The 17,052-nt window shown below is 38.0% G+C and overlaps 1 protein-coding gene across 2 annotated transcripts; it reads right to left on the bottom strand.

The window, feature by feature from the left end:
• Positions 1-390: 390 nt before the first annotated feature.
• LOC129360686 (cohesin subunit SA-1) lies at positions 391-15,683 on the bottom strand. 2 transcript variants are annotated; one of them, XM_055031035.1, is made up of 33 exons: positions 15,628-15,683; positions 15,423-15,539; positions 15,042-15,075; positions 14,841-14,937; positions 14,066-14,284; positions 13,479-13,575; positions 13,177-13,253; positions 12,604-12,808; positions 11,919-12,070; positions 10,899-11,096; positions 10,400-10,498; positions 9,749-9,828; positions 8,451-8,558; positions 8,209-8,308; positions 7,918-8,020; positions 7,643-7,746; positions 7,384-7,476; positions 7,204-7,296; positions 6,918-7,118; positions 6,704-6,771; positions 6,532-6,619; positions 6,155-6,235; positions 5,373-5,465; positions 4,968-5,136; positions 4,525-4,655; positions 4,115-4,216; positions 3,491-3,624; positions 3,032-3,151; positions 2,234-2,388; positions 1,933-2,122; positions 1,560-1,655; positions 1,373-1,484; positions 391-689 (listed from the first exon to the last, which is right to left on the bottom strand). In XM_055031035.1, the coding sequence occupies exons 3-33, from the start codon at positions 15,068-15,070 to the stop codon at positions 639-641; spliced, it is 3,645 nt and encodes a 1,214-aa protein (XP_054887010.1). In that variant the 5' UTR covers positions 15,071-15,075; positions 15,423-15,539; positions 15,628-15,683; the 3' UTR covers positions 391-638. The 2 variants fall into 2 exon arrangements, with proteins under 2 accessions (XP_054887010.1, XP_054887009.1); XM_055031034.1 differs by having other exon boundaries at positions 15,423-15,644.
• Positions 15,684-17,052: the final 1,369 nt, after the last annotated feature.

Here is a 17,052-nt window from a genome sequence, read left to right as displayed (position 1 = left end):
ATTTGATACACAAATATGCTTCCAGTAGGACAACTACTCTTGAAAACAGTTATATTTTTATAGGAAATATAGCCTGAACTCAAGAAATTCATACTTTTCTTTTGCATTCATCTATGATTTTTGCCAAAATACAGTTAATAAAACAAACTGTATCCTTATTTTTTTTTACATCTAAACTAAAACAACAAAAATGTGGGGTTAATTTAGGTGAATTCAACAACGTTTGGACAATTTAATTGAACTGTCCTCAGTTGAATACAAAACTATGTTCAATGTTGGACAAAAGAAAAAAAAAAAAAGAACAGCAGTGACTTTTAAAAAAAATAATGTTTGGAACTACATTTGCGTCACCTGTCTAGCAATTTTTCAGAAACATTCAGCACAAGTCTGTAACATTAATTATATTTTATTTAACACAGTTGCTGAACAAAGAAGAGGCAGTAACACAAAATAGGTGAAAACTTTTAGCTTACTGTTGGCAGACAGTGATCTAACTAAAAATGTAGTTTGAACTTTTTCTACATTTTGAAAATAGTAATCAGAAACAAACTTTTGATTAACACATTTTGGAAAATGTATGTTTTTTTTCCCACAGAAATGATAGGTGCAAACTCAGAACATGCAGAAATGCTGAGCTCTCAGTCAAAGAGCTCATCCAGGATGCTGGCCGAGGTGTGACGCGTTGATGGCTAGAGGGGGAAAAAATAAGTTATCAGATGCAGATTCTCCTCATTTACAAGCAAACAGTATTCGACACATTCTGCAAAGAATCCAATCCTGTGACCAAGTCATAATAATATTAGGTTTAGCACAGCTCTGTCTGTAAAGATAGATCTGATTTCTGTTGGCTGAAGTTTTTTTATTCTGTATTTTAAGAGAAGTGCCACAGGCATCTGAAGCTGCTCTTCATTTATTTAGACCCAAGAGCTGAAAGCACCTCAACTCTTGCGAAATTACAATAATATTGCTCATCGCCACTTCCACTCCTCCTCTGCATCAGTTAATATAAGGGTTTTTCTTTAGCAGAAAGCTTTACTCTTTGTTCACACTGCAGCTTGAAAACATGTGCTGCTTCTTTTTGATTTCCAGGCAACCAGCGTCACTGAGTCTGGGTGAAATTTTGAGGTGCATGCCCTTTTCTCCACCTCCACAAACTAAAGTAGCAAAAACAAGTTATGCCACTTTTGAAGGATTTATTGATAGTTTGACACACTGGCTCTGTAAAAGCGAGCTGCACCAGCTGAAAATGTAGCAAATGTTAGTTTTGGACTCCAATCTAACACAGTGCACCAGATTTCAGGTGCAAAAACACCCTTAGAGATACACACAAGAACATAAGTTTTACTTATTTACAAAACATTGATGTTTTTACCAGTGTGAATTCAGATCCTCTGTCACTTTCGTAATCTTCTATCTCTGGCTCCTCCTCCTCTGAAATGTCGCTCCCAGCCCTTTTTGAAACGTCATCCTCAATCAGTGAAAGCCTGGGTAACAATAACAGGAGACATTATTTTTCCAAGGCTAAAAGCAGAATTTTCAAAAATAAACATCAGCCTTACAAACTGAGGTGAGAATTCAGATCTTCTTGATGCGTCGACGTCTGCACAGAAGAAGCTTTTCCACGTTTGGTTGGCTTCACCTTTCGCATGTTGGACCTGCAGGAGCAACAACAACAAAAAAAACAACTGGAATTTGTAACTTAATTTTTATATTCTTGGTTTATTTCAATATCCACTTTCCTTTTTGCCTGGAAACATTATTATTAAATTAGAAAGGAACGCAGACTGGCCTGCTGTTGGTCGGGAAAAAGCCTGGTAGTCATTTACTGAAACCAAATTGCTGCTTTTGGCAGACATCCAATTGTAACTCTCAGCAGTCTGACAGAGACGTGGTGAACGCTGCAGATGTTGTGATAATAAAAATCCAACTCACCCATAAGAGAACTCATCCTCTGACTCCAGCTCAGTGAGGATGCTCCCACTGTCCGACACTAAAGCTGTGGGCTTCTTGGCACCTGGCCGTTTGGTTCTCTGTTTCAGGACAGTCGAAGTGAGGGCCGGAGTGTGAAGGTGGCTCTGGATGCTGCTGCTCTCCAACAGTGAACCTCTGGAGGTGCTAGACGCTGAACAAGACAAACGACAAGTCAAAGAGTCTACCAACAAGCATTTTACGACTACTTTATTCTAAAAACGTTTGCTCTTTTAATACTGTTAAAAAAATAAGTCAGTGTCACCCTGAGCCGTTATCCTTTTGCGTTTGGTCACAGGTGTGCCTCCTTCGTCTGGATCTTTGTACTTTGAGTTGCGAGACTCCAAAGAACGGCGATACAGTTCAACTGACGGCCAGGAGAGGGCAGCACTGGGACACTCAGATTTTAGAAACTGGGCTCTGGGAGGCAATGAAAGAGCGACAGGATTCATGGACAAAGACCAGGAGACTCTTTGTTGAATGTCTGATGTGATTTCGAGAAGACTGCAGTTTAAAGAGAAACAAGAGGAGCAGTAAAACTAAACCTGATACAATGGAGGCATCCCTGGAACGGTGGAGTTACGGTGAGAAAAAAGGGTTTTATTTTGTTATTGCCTTATAAGTAGACATTTCAGCTTTACCCATCCCGACTAGAGAAAAGCTGGTAAAAAAAACAAAAAATAAATAAATTTAAGTGGATGCATCATTCCTGACAACTACCAGGTCACTCTGAAAACATCACTCTGGTGAAGAAGTTAAATGTCAGACTCAGGGTCAAATGACATTTAGCCTTTTTAGATCAATAAAACCTTGTTTTACAATCCATGCTGTCCAGACACACTGCATAAATTCACCTGTTGTTCCTAATATAAAAACTGTTCTCAGCAGGATGGCTGAATAAAACAAAACGCTTTTGAACAGTGAACTGAATCAGCCCAGGCAAAATTTCAAATTGCTGAAACTCACAATTAATTGCATAGAATAATACACAGACAGACTCTGTTAGATGTGAGAGTGATTAAGTTTGTATGAATGCAGATGAGTTGTCCTTTGGGGTTCTCACAGCTGGGCGCGGTCTTGTGGAAGCAACTTGAAGCTGAACTCGCTGAGGATTTCTAGGAACGCCACATTCGGACACTCCTCTCCTTCTTGCAGCACACGAAACGCAAAATGGATTCCGTCCCTGACAAGAAAAACATTTTAGAGATTGTTGCACAAACCAAAAAGCAACTCCATAAAAACTACTCCATAGGATATCACACTTAAAATAGTTTAAATATTAAAGTTAACATGTTGAAATCTGTTTTAGTTGTATATATTATTATTATTGTGTATTTGTTTATTTAATATTGTATTTTTTGACTTTTTGCACGGGAGTTGCAATAGAAATTTCGTTGAATCCTGTTCAATGACAATAAATGCTATTCTATTCTATTCTATTCTATTCTATTCTATTCTATTCTATTCTAGAGGATTATAAAGCTAAGAGAAATAGTGCATGTTAGAGAAATGTGTTACTAACACATGCAGGGCCACCAGTTGTTTGCGAGAACGATGCAGATCGACGCCAAAGCTCAAGGCCAGCTTTCGAGCCAAATCTCTAATCTCGGTGAAATCCCGCTGGTCATGGCTCTCCGTAAGCATCTCAGAGAACAGCTGAGCACACACATACATGACTTTACATAAACATGCTCTATAGTGAAACCTTTAATGTGTCTGCAGGAATACACAGACACGGAGCGCCGACTTCCAGTTTGGCTGAATACCGAGTGTGATTCAAAAAATTGGCTGTAATTCTACTAAACAAGAGGTTTGAATTTTGTTTTGAAGAGACTTAATTACTTCTCCTGAGGAACAAGTTGGATTAGTAAATGTTGACAATTTTTTATTATCTTAGTCATTTAAACTCACATTTCGACCACATTTTCATACATCAACGTATTGATATTAGTCTGTGAAGAAAATACATTTTCTGTAATAGAAACAATACTACATGTTCAGTATCAACTGCTGTTAGTTTCCTAATCAGTATTATTCATAAATCAGTACAGTGTGCACATCTTTCATCACACATAATCTTTGTTTGACTTTTTTCTTTCTTTCACATGCTGCCACACACTATATAGCAGTGAAATGAGGCGCACACCTGCTGCAGGCTGAGGCACACGGTCTTGGCGCTCTGTATGGGGTTGATGAGCTTGCTCTTGCTCACCGTCTCCTTTATGATGTCTCCGAAATCTATAAAATACTGTAAGAAACCAGATATGACAAAATGTCAATGTGCTTTAATTGTAAGTGTCTGACGGTGCAAATACACCACTCCGTTCACGTCATGGATGCTTGTTTTAGCCGCTGTTCTCCATGACTCATCTTCTGCACCTTGCTTGTTCCAAAACAAATTTTATCACCTTCCTCCAGTTTCAACACATCCTCTTCGATATTAATTAGTTTTAGTAGCCTTTCCAAATCTAGCTAATTCATCCAAGAATGATTCAGGACTAAGAAGGGAAAGCATTCAGCCGAACTGAGCACAAATAATAAAGATTATTACTCCACCTTGTTGTAGTGCTTGAAGACATTGGTGGCAGCAGACAGGTCCAGGACGCCGTAGAGGACCAGCTTACAGTAGCCACCAAGCTGATTGCGTTTCTTCTGAAGAAGAGCCACCTTCTTTTCCAAACCTTCATCTAAAAATACGAGAGAAAGGTTAGACAAAATTGAAAAATAAGGCATAAAATATAAGATCATGTGAGGCTATTTTTCTGATTAGAGGATTCAGATGCTTAGAAGGCAGAAGCAAACAGCACATAAATATATTCCACACTATAATCTGCTGGTGTTGGGAGGAATATGATGAAACATTCTCAGAAAGAAACATGAAAAAGTGATAAATGTGCAAAGGCTCGTCTGAGAAAATAAGTCTTCTTTTACACTTAAACTGCTGCTGGAACCGTCACAGGACCGAGCAGGCACTGTGGTACAAGTTGGTATAAAAGTACCATCAAGTTCGATATTTTCGCTGTCGTTGAAGACGTAGTCCAGGAGAAAAGATGCCAACTCAGCACGCAGAGAGTCGGACGGCAGGTGAACCAGCTCTCGGAGGACAGGCTCACCGCGGACAGAAACCGCTCCATACAGCAGCAGCAGGTCACACAGCAGCTCAAATGCCTAGGAACGGGAAGATAAACAGAAAATTGACCTTTTACCCAAGTAAAATTCAAGATCCACAAACACTCTAATATCAGTGGACTGGTCGTTGATTTAGATTCAAATGGTTAGCTAATTGTGATTCAATCGTTAATACCTTTTATTGGCAATTTCTATTAAAGTTGAAGTGTTTTAACTGTATTTTCTGGCTATGTTGTCAGCACAAATGATGATGCTCATTTTTATCAAGCTTTTACCTGATCCCTTATCTCAGTCTGGTCCAGAGACAAACAAGACTGGCAGATTCTGCAAAATGCACGCACCTCTTTTCTAAGATGCTTTAAGTTACCCTGGGAAAAAAGTTGAGAAATAGAGGTATAACAGAGAGAAAAACTGTAAATATAAAATAATACAATTAAACAGTGAAATAATTGTTAAACATAGACGTCTCTGTCACTGGACTCCATCTTCTGCATTAGGAAAGTCAAAGTAGGAGGCAGTAATTCAAAGATATTTGCTTGTGAGTAACAATTACCGGTAATTAATAATTCATATTTTTGAGGAAGTATTTCAAGTGAGAAAAACTTTCATATTTGAGCAATATCGGAAAACGTTAGTTTGGACAATTAACTAAGGTGAATAATATTGAATGCTTTTGTTTTTAACAAGAGCGATAAGAAGTGAAGATTTAGAGATGAAACACGAGTCGAATTCTGCGATAATGAATGAATTAATGCACAGTCAGGGTATATAAAATGATATTGTGATTTCAGACTTTTAAAGATTTTTTGCATAATTTTCTTGCTGGCAAAATATCTGATGAATTGTTTGATACATAATGGCTCTACAAACAGCAAAGATCTCCACTAACAGAACAGCAAAGATCTCCACTAACAGACTGAAACCAGCTGTGATGTAATCTGCACCATGTTATTTGGCTTACATTAAGGCATATACTGCCAGAATAAAGGCTGCTTGTTAAAGGAAAAATGCTGGACTTAAATCAGTGTACATTCTATTTAAAAATAGAAACAAGCACCTCAGCGGGATTCAGGTTGACTGCATTCAATTTTGCCCACATGAGGTGAAAAGCTGCACACTTCAGAGCCGCCACCAAGAGCTGAAATCACACAGAAACAAGTTGAAAATAACTTCTGTTTATACTTGTTTAAATTAAAAAAATACTTCCTGCAACTTCAGACTTGAAAGAACATGTCTCAAATGGAACACAGAGGAAAAATCAATAGTCACGTTTATTATTATTCTAGCTAACTTCAATTGTAGGGCAGTGAAACTATGACATTCATGCCATATCTGACATCTCATTACACTGCCTTACTCTCATTATTCTCATGAGGTAAAATTCTAATAAACTTGAACGACCTTTATATTATCACATAAAATGTATCTTTTAACCTCAGTGTCAAAATCCAAGGATTCTATCCTATTTTTCAGCAACTCCATGCAGGAATCAAACAGCTCCCATCTAGTCGGGTCCTTGGCACTGAAAACACACAAAGCTTAGAGTCAAACGCATCTCTAATGAAAAGCATCCTCAGTACAAAGCTTACCTATTATACGAGCTCACCTGCACAAGGCAGCAATCCTTTTCAAGGCTGAAGCTGCATTGTACACTCCATCCTCATCTGCTGCACCCTAAGTAATAAAACACACCGACTGAAAGGCTGAAAGAGGAAATAAGAGCCAGTCTGCTCTTGTTAATTATTGTCACTTTTTCAAAACATAGAGGTGCTTATAAAGCTGTATCTCATGGAATGCGGGCTTCTCAGAGATTCTCGAACCTGCAGTAAGTCGCTCAGGTAGGAGTTGAAGCATTCAGTCAGCTCGTCCATTAACTGACTGAAAACCAGGTGTGCACGGGAGGAGAAGGTGTGGCTCTCTGAGCAGAGGGTGCTGACCAGCAGGGCGCAAGCCTGCAGCACAGCAGCGTCCGTATGCTTCTTCATAATGGTGCAAATCTGGGACAGCAGCAGGTCCAGATGCTGAGAGAAACAAGGATGGATCAAGAAAATAAAACACTAACTTCTATGGCTTCACAAATCTGGTGAGGTCATTTTTCTTTCTTACCTTTTCAAGCCACTGAGTGCTGCTGTACATGTCCAGATCAAAGTAAAGAGGAGCTCTGAGGAGAAGGCTCGTCTTCTCTGCATCAGCTGAGTACTACAGGCCAATTAAAGTTTCACATCAAAACAATGTTCTATTAGGGTATATAAAAATAAAGTATCATAAATGTGTTCAGCTGTGCACCTTGGAAAGCAGCTGTGGGAGTACAGGGATGAAATGTGTGGTAATGCGAGTCCTGTCTTGCTCCTGAATCTTCTTCAACTTCATGCTCAGGATCTGATATGTGTCAAAAAGTTCAAAGGAGACAAAATGTAACCACGATTTCTGTTTGTGTTTAACAAAATGAGTTAACACAGTGTGGAAAACATCTACAATTTTAGTTAGCTTCAAAACTAGATTGTGAAAACAAAATAATAAAGTTATTGCAAACATTTATTCACACCTTTTTGCCCTGACTTCTCCCAGCTGGTGGTGTTGCCTCAGCTGCCTGTCTGATGGCACATATCATGATCTCCAGGAGCGCCCCCTCCTCCTCATACATCAGACCTGGCAACAAGAAGGCAAAGACAAGGAGATGAAAAGTAATTACCTCCCAGAACAGATATTATCGGCAACTATAAAAAAAAAGAATGGGAAATCAAAGTAGAAAATATGCATGGAGTTAAATGCAACTTTACACATACAGCTTGAGTCAATCACATCCTTAACACGCCTCACCAGAATCCTGCAGCAGTAAAGCCGTCATGGTGTCCCAGTCTCTAAGCTCAGAGCCAGCCACAGACCACAGACTGTCCACCAGGTATGCACCATGCTCATGAAACTGTTGCATAAACAATTCAGATTAAACCGCTTCAATGTTTTAAAATGCAACATTGTGACTTCAATTACAAAAATAATAAAATGTGGAATGTATGAGGGGAAAAAAGGAATTTAAAAAACACCTTGAGAACATCAGTTCAGGAGAAGCAGGAGACAGAAATTCAAAGATCACAAAATCAAAATGGCTACCTCACTCTGGATGTAGAAGGAGATGAGTATTTGAAAAAACGCTGCATTGTTGCTTTTATCATTATCATCCTGGCTTTGAGTAGTAATCACACGTTTCAGCCTGTCACACATAAACAAACTAGTAAATTGTATTTACTGAGAGGAAAATAAAGAACTCATTCAAAAATAAGCTGCTTAAAAAAGAGGAACTACTGATACTGTGGATAAGCAGGAGTTGATGATTCTTACGAAATGGAACGTACTTGTGGCAGAGGAAGGCTCCGGCTGCAGACGCCAGGCCACGGTGCAAAGCGTAAACCAGGGGATAGATGTGGCCGGATTCCTCCTCCATCAAGTCGTCTTCTGTGCTGCTGCAAGTGTCAAAATAAACAGGCAACACAGTCAATTCCAAACCATTTAATTAATCAGTCAAAAAAAATCATTCAAAATGTACAATGCAAGATAAGTCTAAACTCTTAAAATAAAAACCTGACCTTGGAAAAGTATTTACATGTCAGAATGTCAAACTTTGACATACTCTATGTGATAGCATAATGTAAAATGGTTCATATTTATAAAGTGGAAGTAAGTGGTAACTTACTTTTTTTCAAGTATAACATATGCTTTTAATTTTATCTCCATTTATTTATTCATTTATTATAAAGCAGTGCAAGAAACTCCCAGCAGAAGTTGACAAATTACTAAATAGGGACACATTAGAAAGGTTAGAAATTAAACTGTGGAAAAGTTTCAAGCAGGGTTGGAGTCCAAAATAGATTCAAAACCTCAAAAACATCCCACAAAGAATCGTTTAATCATCCCAAACTTGAAGATACCAAAACACAACTGTCCATCTGAGCTGGACAAGATGACTAATCACAGAAGCAGCCAAGAGTCCAACCCTCCTTTGTGCTATTCAGATTCAGCAATCTGCATTCTAAGTTCATGTAAACACCAGCCCATGTTCACATCCCTATTTTTTGTGTGTGCATATTTTATATTTTTATCTCCGTGTGACTCAAACACCTGTCACTTCACTGATATTACACCTGAATTTCCTCATTGTGCAACAATAAAGGCTATTTCTATTCTATTTTCGTGAGGGACTGTACATAAAATAAAGGCAACAACTATAAACCTAAAAGGTGCTTATCTTTTTTATTACTTAAATAATCTATCACACATTTTTAGAAATGTTAGAAATCTTGCTATGACTGTTAAGAGTTTTGTTTTTAAGAGGACATTTGATAGCAACTCCCCCTGTATGCACCTAGAAACCTGATTGTGTAGTTCCTGGACATAATTTATCAGATTCTGATAAATTATTTAGTTGTTATGGATTATAAGGTGGTATGTATATATATATACATATATATATATATATATATATAAATCCTTTGTAAAAATCTGATCATTGTAATTTTTATTGAAGATCAGAATTAAGACCTAAAACAATTTAAATGAAGCTGGCATCTTCTGTCTTTTTTTTTTTTTAAATCTGCTAAAAATATTCCTGCGTCACATCAACAAAGAAACCCTCAGAGATAGAGAAAGCCCTCACTGTTGGATCATCAGCAACAGATTGACCACTTCCACTGCCACGTCTGGGTCTTTGTCCAGCACCATGCTGAGAATCCTTTCCTGAGCACACAGAAATTCAGTTATGCACCACAATACACACACACACACACACACACACCCCACACACACAGAGATAAACGTACAACCGTGCTAGCAATCAAACAAACTGATAAATAATATGCATAAATGCACCCACACACACACGCTTACTCGCTGAATAGGATGTAAGCCATGACAGAAAAAAAGACCATTTATCTGCAGCAGCACATGTGGCTTAAGAGGGTTTTCATGTATTTGAGAAGGGCTTATTATCTATGGGTAATTGGCAGCAATTAACACAACCAGGCACAAGCCCAGACAAAGGATGGGACCATACCAACAAACAGAAGTGGTGCAAAGACAAAAAAAATGAATAGGCATTAAAATACAGAGCGAAGGCACCAAAAAATGGGTGGAGAAACACAGACAGGCAACAAAGTAGAGACAAAACAAAAGACACAAACAATAGATGGGAGACAGATGTTGAGAAAAGAAGCAGACAGAAAAGACAGATGTAGACTGGGGGCGGAAGAACGGTGGAAGAAAACAAGCATTAAATGAAGCACGAGTCCAATCCAGAGGGATGGCTCACTTTAAATCTGTTGGTGAAAAGCTCCAGGCGGCCAATGAACTCCTTCTCCTGGTACAGACCCTGCAGGGCACGCACACACTGCAGACGCACTGGACTTTGCTGCAGAAAAATGGAAAACAAAAGTACAGTAACATGCTTTTCTGCATCCTGCGCACACACTCAGGGAAGCCTGTTCTGAAAGGCTGTTTCTCTTTTTATACATGATTCTCACAAAATCGGCTAAAAAATAAATCTTGATGAATAGATGAAACATTGCCAAAGAAAACTCCAAGAAAAAGTAACTGGAGTGTGGATAGAGATTACTTTGAAACAAAGACCCGGCCTTGTGTCGTTTCTGCTTATCTGCAATCAAAAGTTGAACAAAATATTTTTTATTTCTTCTGCTTCTTGGCCAGTAGGGAGCTCCAGACAGACGTCTTCAATGCCTGATCATCAAAAAAGCTCCTGGATTGAAGAGAAAACCATGTTCCACCTTCTGTTTCACCACATCTGTGTTTACCTTGTCATGCAACGTCCATCCCAAATATTTCAGGCATCTGTCATTGAGGAAGTTATCAGGATCCGTTTTCAGCCAAAGTCCCAACTCCTCAATACATGTTGCACGAATGTCTGCCAGCCGGTCGCGGTAGCGATGCACAAAGACACCACGGAAGATGGCGTTCATCATAAATGAGAGTTCCTCTCGGTTCTCCTGCAGCTACATCAAAAACATAAAACAGATATGAACACTGACAAAAATGAACGCGTTGTTGCCACAGATTATCATTTCAACAAATCTGAGTTGTTTTAATAGGGGGAAACTGTTTGGAAAATTTTGTTTAACACAAAGACTATAAAGGCAATTACCTTTTATTATTATTTATCTTTAAGACATGAATTTCAAAGCTAGAGCATCATCACATTTTACAGTAAGATTACACTCACAATGTTGCCACATTTTCCTCTACATTAAAAGTTCTCAATAGTTAATATTGACAAATTTATATCTAGTTTTGTCTTTTATTCATGTTTGAAATACAAATAAATCAAAGAGAAGAGGTTTTCTTCTTGATTTGCTCCTCTAAAACTTAAACTAGTGCAGCCTCCTTCTGACTGGTCAGGCATTCACATTTATATGAACGTCAGCAGAACTCTGCTGCAAATCCTGTGATGAACTTGATCTCTTCAATGATATTAAAATTAATGTTAAATATTCAAAGCTTTTAGAAAAGCAAACAGATTACGGTCTAATTTGATGACATGACCCCAGTGGTGCAGTTAGATTAAACAGTATTTCTGAAAAATTGTAATCAGTTTGTGTCATTTTTGAAGCTTCTGTGAGGAACAATGAAAATGGCACACAGGTCAATTTCATTTTGCTACATACAAGCTGAGTTTATTAAGCAGATAAGTCTGTGCAATGGCACAGAATATTAGCCATATCAGAACATGTCTTCTGTGGCAAATCATTACTGATTTCAAAGTCTTCACAATCTAACAATGTCATTTTCTTAGCTAAGTCAGCGTTTGAGTGTTTTACCTCTCTGATGGCGGTCTTCAGATCCTCCAGTCGGCCCGAGTCTTGGTCATGTGGACTCTTGCTGTTCTCAATGTCGCATCGGCGCTGTGTGGTCTGCAGCTGAACCGATGCAGCCACAGCCACATCCACTAACCCTGTCATCAGCTTCATGGCTAAAACAGAACACAGAAAAATAATATCTAAAAAATATTCATACACCTTGTAGTCATTCACATTTTGACAACTTAAAACAATTTACTTAATAAGATTTTTTTTATGGACCGACATAAATTGATGTAAAAGGTGAGATTTGGTATTCAGCACCCAAAGTTTTTTAAAATGAATCCTCACTGCAGTCCCAGGTGGGTTGGTACATCTTGAAATTTTTACCCAGTTTTTTGCTACAAAATACCTCAAGCTCAATTAAGAGTGGATGGAGAGCATGTGAATGCCCAAAATTCCCAAATGGATTTAGTTATGAGGCTGCCTAGATCTGAAGGTTATGTTATTTTCACTGAATTTTATTAAGACAAATCAAATTAAAGGGGATTATATATATTTAAACCAAATTACACTTCACTATAGTCTGCTACTTTGTTAATGTAAAAATGTTTAGTGACATGTAAGGCACTGAATATGGATTCAAAACAGTAAGAATCAGGTGAGGTACCACTTTTCTTTACCTGTGATGTACTGGTGTGCTTACCTAGTAAAGTACTGGTGTGTCTGAAGGCTCTGACCTGGGAGTCAGACAAACCGGTGAGCAAAGCCACCAGGGAAGGGAAGAGAAATTCGTCGTAAACGAGACTGTTGCGACACGAGTGGACCAGGACCCGAACAAACTCGCACAAACCAGCTTTGAAACGCTTAAACTGGGGGCCGGGGGTGATCACTGGGTAGTTCACAGAATCCTGGCCAAAGACGAGAATAAACCACAAACCAATCAGCTGCAGACGAATAAAACATCTAATATTCTGCAATCTGCTTTGTATATTAATATGGAGCCTGTAGTTTATTCTGCTAATGACAAAAACAGTGATGATTAACTAATTAATGAGTTCATTTATCAACATTAGTCTGTAATTAGCTTTTTCCTAACATGCTGTGCGCCATCTTTTGGATCCCAATCTCGTGGGACAGAGAGATGACTAGATTTTCTAAACCTAATTCCAACAGAGAAGGGAGAAAAAAAAACACTTGCAAAGATTAATAAACAGTTTTACTGTTGATGTTTAGCCAAAATCTAACTCATAAACCAAGCATTTGTTTTCTTTCTTACCTCATTGAACTCCTTTGTTAGTTTGCTGATAATTTCGGCATTTTCCATACTTTCATACATCTCTCTGCTCACCACACCTGAGCAAAAAGGTCTACATTAGAATCTAAATAAAATCTGACTAGAAGATACATTTTAGATCATTCATTTTCATGTTCCCTTAGCTTAAATCTAATCTTGTCAACGTTACAGAGATCAATACCACAGATGACAACCTGAGCTGCAAATGGAGAAAAAAATATCTATAACTGTGATCCCCCAACATGGAAACAAGCATCTCCCTGGCCTCCCATTTAACCTCTGACCTTTGCATCCACAGGACTGAACAATGAAGTTGATGAGCACCAGCAAGCCTTCCTCTCGGCTCTGTTTGTAGCTGCACAACCACTCCTCCACCACCGTCTTTGGATCGACAGGAAGCCGCACATGCATCAAATTAGACAGAATTAATTTCCAACAACAGCATAGATTTCAGATTCATTCACTCAGTAACATTTATTTACTTAACTGTAACTTTATACATATATGTATCAGACTGTTTACTTGGGTTCTATGCAAATTTAGTTCCTTTTCTTTTGTTATGTGGATCTAAGCTGTTAGTCTTTAACCCAAACAGACAATAGCAGAACAATAGCGGGGATGGTCAGTGTTGTCAGTCATTGACTCTGTGACCAAACGAGATTCTCCCTCCCTCTTTGCTTATCAAAGGCAATTCTTTAAGGCCACATCAGTCAGCCAGTGACAGCACATAATCACCTCTCTTTTTGTCAGCTTGTTTCACTTTCCATTACATATGTCTCCTTTAGCACCACCCTCCCTTCATGTTGTAGTCAGTATCATTACCTTCCCCCTCCTCAGTGAGCTTTTTGCTTCCTCACAACCTCGTACTAACCACCATGGCACTCTTTCCAGAGCACACAGCATCATAGATGTCCTTCGCGCTGATCCCCTGGCTCTCCTCACTCGTCACACGTCTAGAGGACAGCTTTCTGGATGTCCCTTGGGACGGTGATGGTTGCTGCTGGGAGGGGTCAGGAGGGACCGGGATGGGGCTGCTACTGGTACTAGATGTCGCTCTCAATGCAGCATTACGCCTGGGTCTCTTTGGTGGCTTTACATGAAAGAGAATTATTTAAGAATATGTTGTCAACTGGGAGCAACTGTGTCCTATTCTAGGCATCTACAACAGCAGGAGTCCACAATTTTGACCTTTAATAACAACTGAAAATGATAGCTCCATTGGGTAAATTAAAAATATCAAAATTGAAACAGGAAACCTAAACAATTTTCACAATGTGAAAAGACCTACTTTTTCTCAGTAATTTTTTTTCTTTGTTCTTTTTTTTGTTTTTGCTAGTTTTCAAACAGAAAACTTGACAGGACATAAGGCAGGCATATTTTTAGGGGTTGGAGCTTGAATACAAAACATGCAAACAACCCAGATTGTAAGAAAATGAAAGGTTTGATGGCCAAATAATGATGGATTGATGGGTGGACAGAAAGAGTAAGTACAAATATGTTTCCATACTATTTAATTTTACTTTTCCAGAGTTATCCAGACCTGGAAAAAAACTTGACATCCCTAATTCACTTTTCCAGACAGGACAGGAACCGTAGAAACAATTCCCTGATAAACTTAATTAGGAATTAATTACTACAAAATTCACCTGGGGTGCAGGAAGTGACTGTTTATTTCGCTTTCTGGCTTTTGTCTGAGGTTCATGGTTACTACCAAATTCTGAGGAAAGATCCAGCTCTTCAAGACTAGCAAAAAGAGAATTAAGACACATCTCAACCAGAATAAAACACAACTGGTGATTCTATTAAGAACAATGATCAAAATTTCCAAAAGCATTTATATTCTTTACCTGCCGAAAGTTGAGCTTCCAGTTTCCATTTTAGCTGAAAAGAGAATGCGACGAATTGTGATTCACTGGATAGCGTATTTTTAAATATAAAACGGGAAATTGATCGGAGATAACAAAATCAGTAAATATTTCGCGTTTAAAGTGAAAAAAATGCATACAATATAAACTGTCAGGTTAACCCTCTACGGCCTCAAACATCCAATGATATATAGTATATTTTTACAACTAGCCACAGAAAATTCAGCTAATAGCGGAGCTAATAGCTAACAGAAGTATTGTAAAAACACATTACAAACCACAACGCGGACTGCGACCGCGTACTCATAAGTACACACGACGTAAAAGTGAATAAGTTACAAAAATATATTTATATGACAATACCTTAATCTTATATAACTTTTTTCTTCTCGCTACTGTGCTGGCCAGTAATTTCGCCGCGAACAGATTGTCGTTGCGGATTGGCCAGCGCTTTCTTATCCTCGAGCCTGATTGGTCTGTCTGAAATGGCAGTTAGTGGTCGCGAGCAGTAAAAGTCATATATGTTAAACAAGCAATTTGTTGGAAACTTGGTAGCTTCTATCCTTACATTCACTTTGGGGTCTTTGTTTAATCATCTGAATTGTGATATTATGTTTAGTCTGTGGTTCAGATGCTGTGAATCCTCTCCTCTCTCTATTTCCATTGTTCTGAAGTCATATTCGTGTCAAATAAAGTACGCTGAAAAGCAGCTTCCGGTTTTAATTTCAAAATAAATCACTGGCATCTAAATTTAAACCGTATAAAATTAAACCGAAACCGGTTCTAAATATTACGTCTATTGTTCATTTCTGCTTGCTACATGCTATACAACAATAAATATGTAAAGCTACAGAAATATGTTGTGTTAAACTGTAGCACACAGTTGCTTTGTTTTAATAACCACCTTATGCTTTTAACTTTCACATTTTGTCAAGATACAACCAATAACCCTGTGTGTGCATTTCACACACAAGGGATTTGCTCTTTCTTACCAACATGCACAAAATTTAAAAATTGTGGTTTGCATTGCCGTCAGCCAACTTTACTAAGAAATCCCTGAATACAATCCATCAAACCCAAATGGCTGTAAAAGTCATTTAATAAGTTCAATGGGTCCATGTTCATGTACTTTGATCTCAGCATTAATCAATCTATTCTGCACATCAAACAGAGAGACAGCAGGCCCATGGATACATTGGAGGTGATTTTCCTTATCAAAAATAGGGAAGATGGATGAAGCCAAAGAGGATCTCACCTGAAAGAAAACTTAAAACATATTAAAGTCTTCCAGAAGGAAAACAAACCCTAAACATACAATCAGAGCTATAGTGTAATGTTTACGATCAAACCATAATTGTGTATTAAGATAATCTTTTGAATGTCTTTAGATAAAATGAGAATCTATGGCAAGAATTGAAAATTGCTGTTCAGACACTCTCCATCCAATTCGAATCCAAGATTAGATGTTTAAATCTGCTAAGTAGCAAAATCAAAAAGACTTGTAGTCTTTGCAGGTTATTCTACAAGGCCAAAATGATGTTGTACTTTTTATTGTTTTATCTCTTAAAAAATGCTTGTGGCTATGATGTGGCAAAAGACTGCATATTGAATTCAGAGGTGTGAAAGTACTTTTAGGAGTAATTTTATTACACTATGCTTTCTACTTTTGAGTTTTCACATTATGAAGTGCTGCTATTGAGTAAAATGCTTGGTTACTCAATTCACTTTGAGTAACTTCACTGAATGAAAACCAAAAATATTTGAATAAAAATACTAACTATTGTGCATGCTAATACGCGACATATATATTGCACCCAGGGCCTGTTGTGTTATTTTTGACCTCCTGAACCTGTCAAAGTCAAGAATATATAATAAACAGTGTTTTGTTTTGTTAGTGGAAATTTTTGACTCATTCTTGTATGCACTATCTAATGTATCAGTCTTAGTTTTACGTGAAAAAAAAACAATTAGGAAAATTGTTTATTTTGTAATT

The sequence above is a fragment of the Poeciliopsis prolifica genome, unplaced genomic scaffold (genome assembly GCF_027474105.1).
Source record: "Poeciliopsis prolifica strain line A6 unplaced genomic scaffold, Auburn_PproV2 SCAFFOLD006, whole genome shotgun sequence".
Lineage (NCBI taxonomy): Eukaryota > Metazoa > Chordata > Actinopteri > Cyprinodontiformes > Poeciliidae > Poeciliopsis > Poeciliopsis prolifica.
This window is presented reverse-complemented; position numbering and strand designations above follow the sequence as displayed.

Coding starts and splice junctions, on each gene's coding strand:
- LOC129360686 (XM_055031035.1), bottom strand. CDS start 15,070: ATGGAAACTGGAAGCTCAACTTTCGGCAG. Junction 13,576..14,065: donor CTGGAAAGAGTGCCATGGTG/GTTAGTACGAGG, acceptor GTCGATCCAAAG/ACGGTGGTGGAGGAGTGGTT. Junction 5,466..6,154: donor TCAACCTGAATCCCGCTGAG/GTGCTTGTTTCT, acceptor CTTTTTTCCCAG/GGTAACTTAAAGCATCTTAG.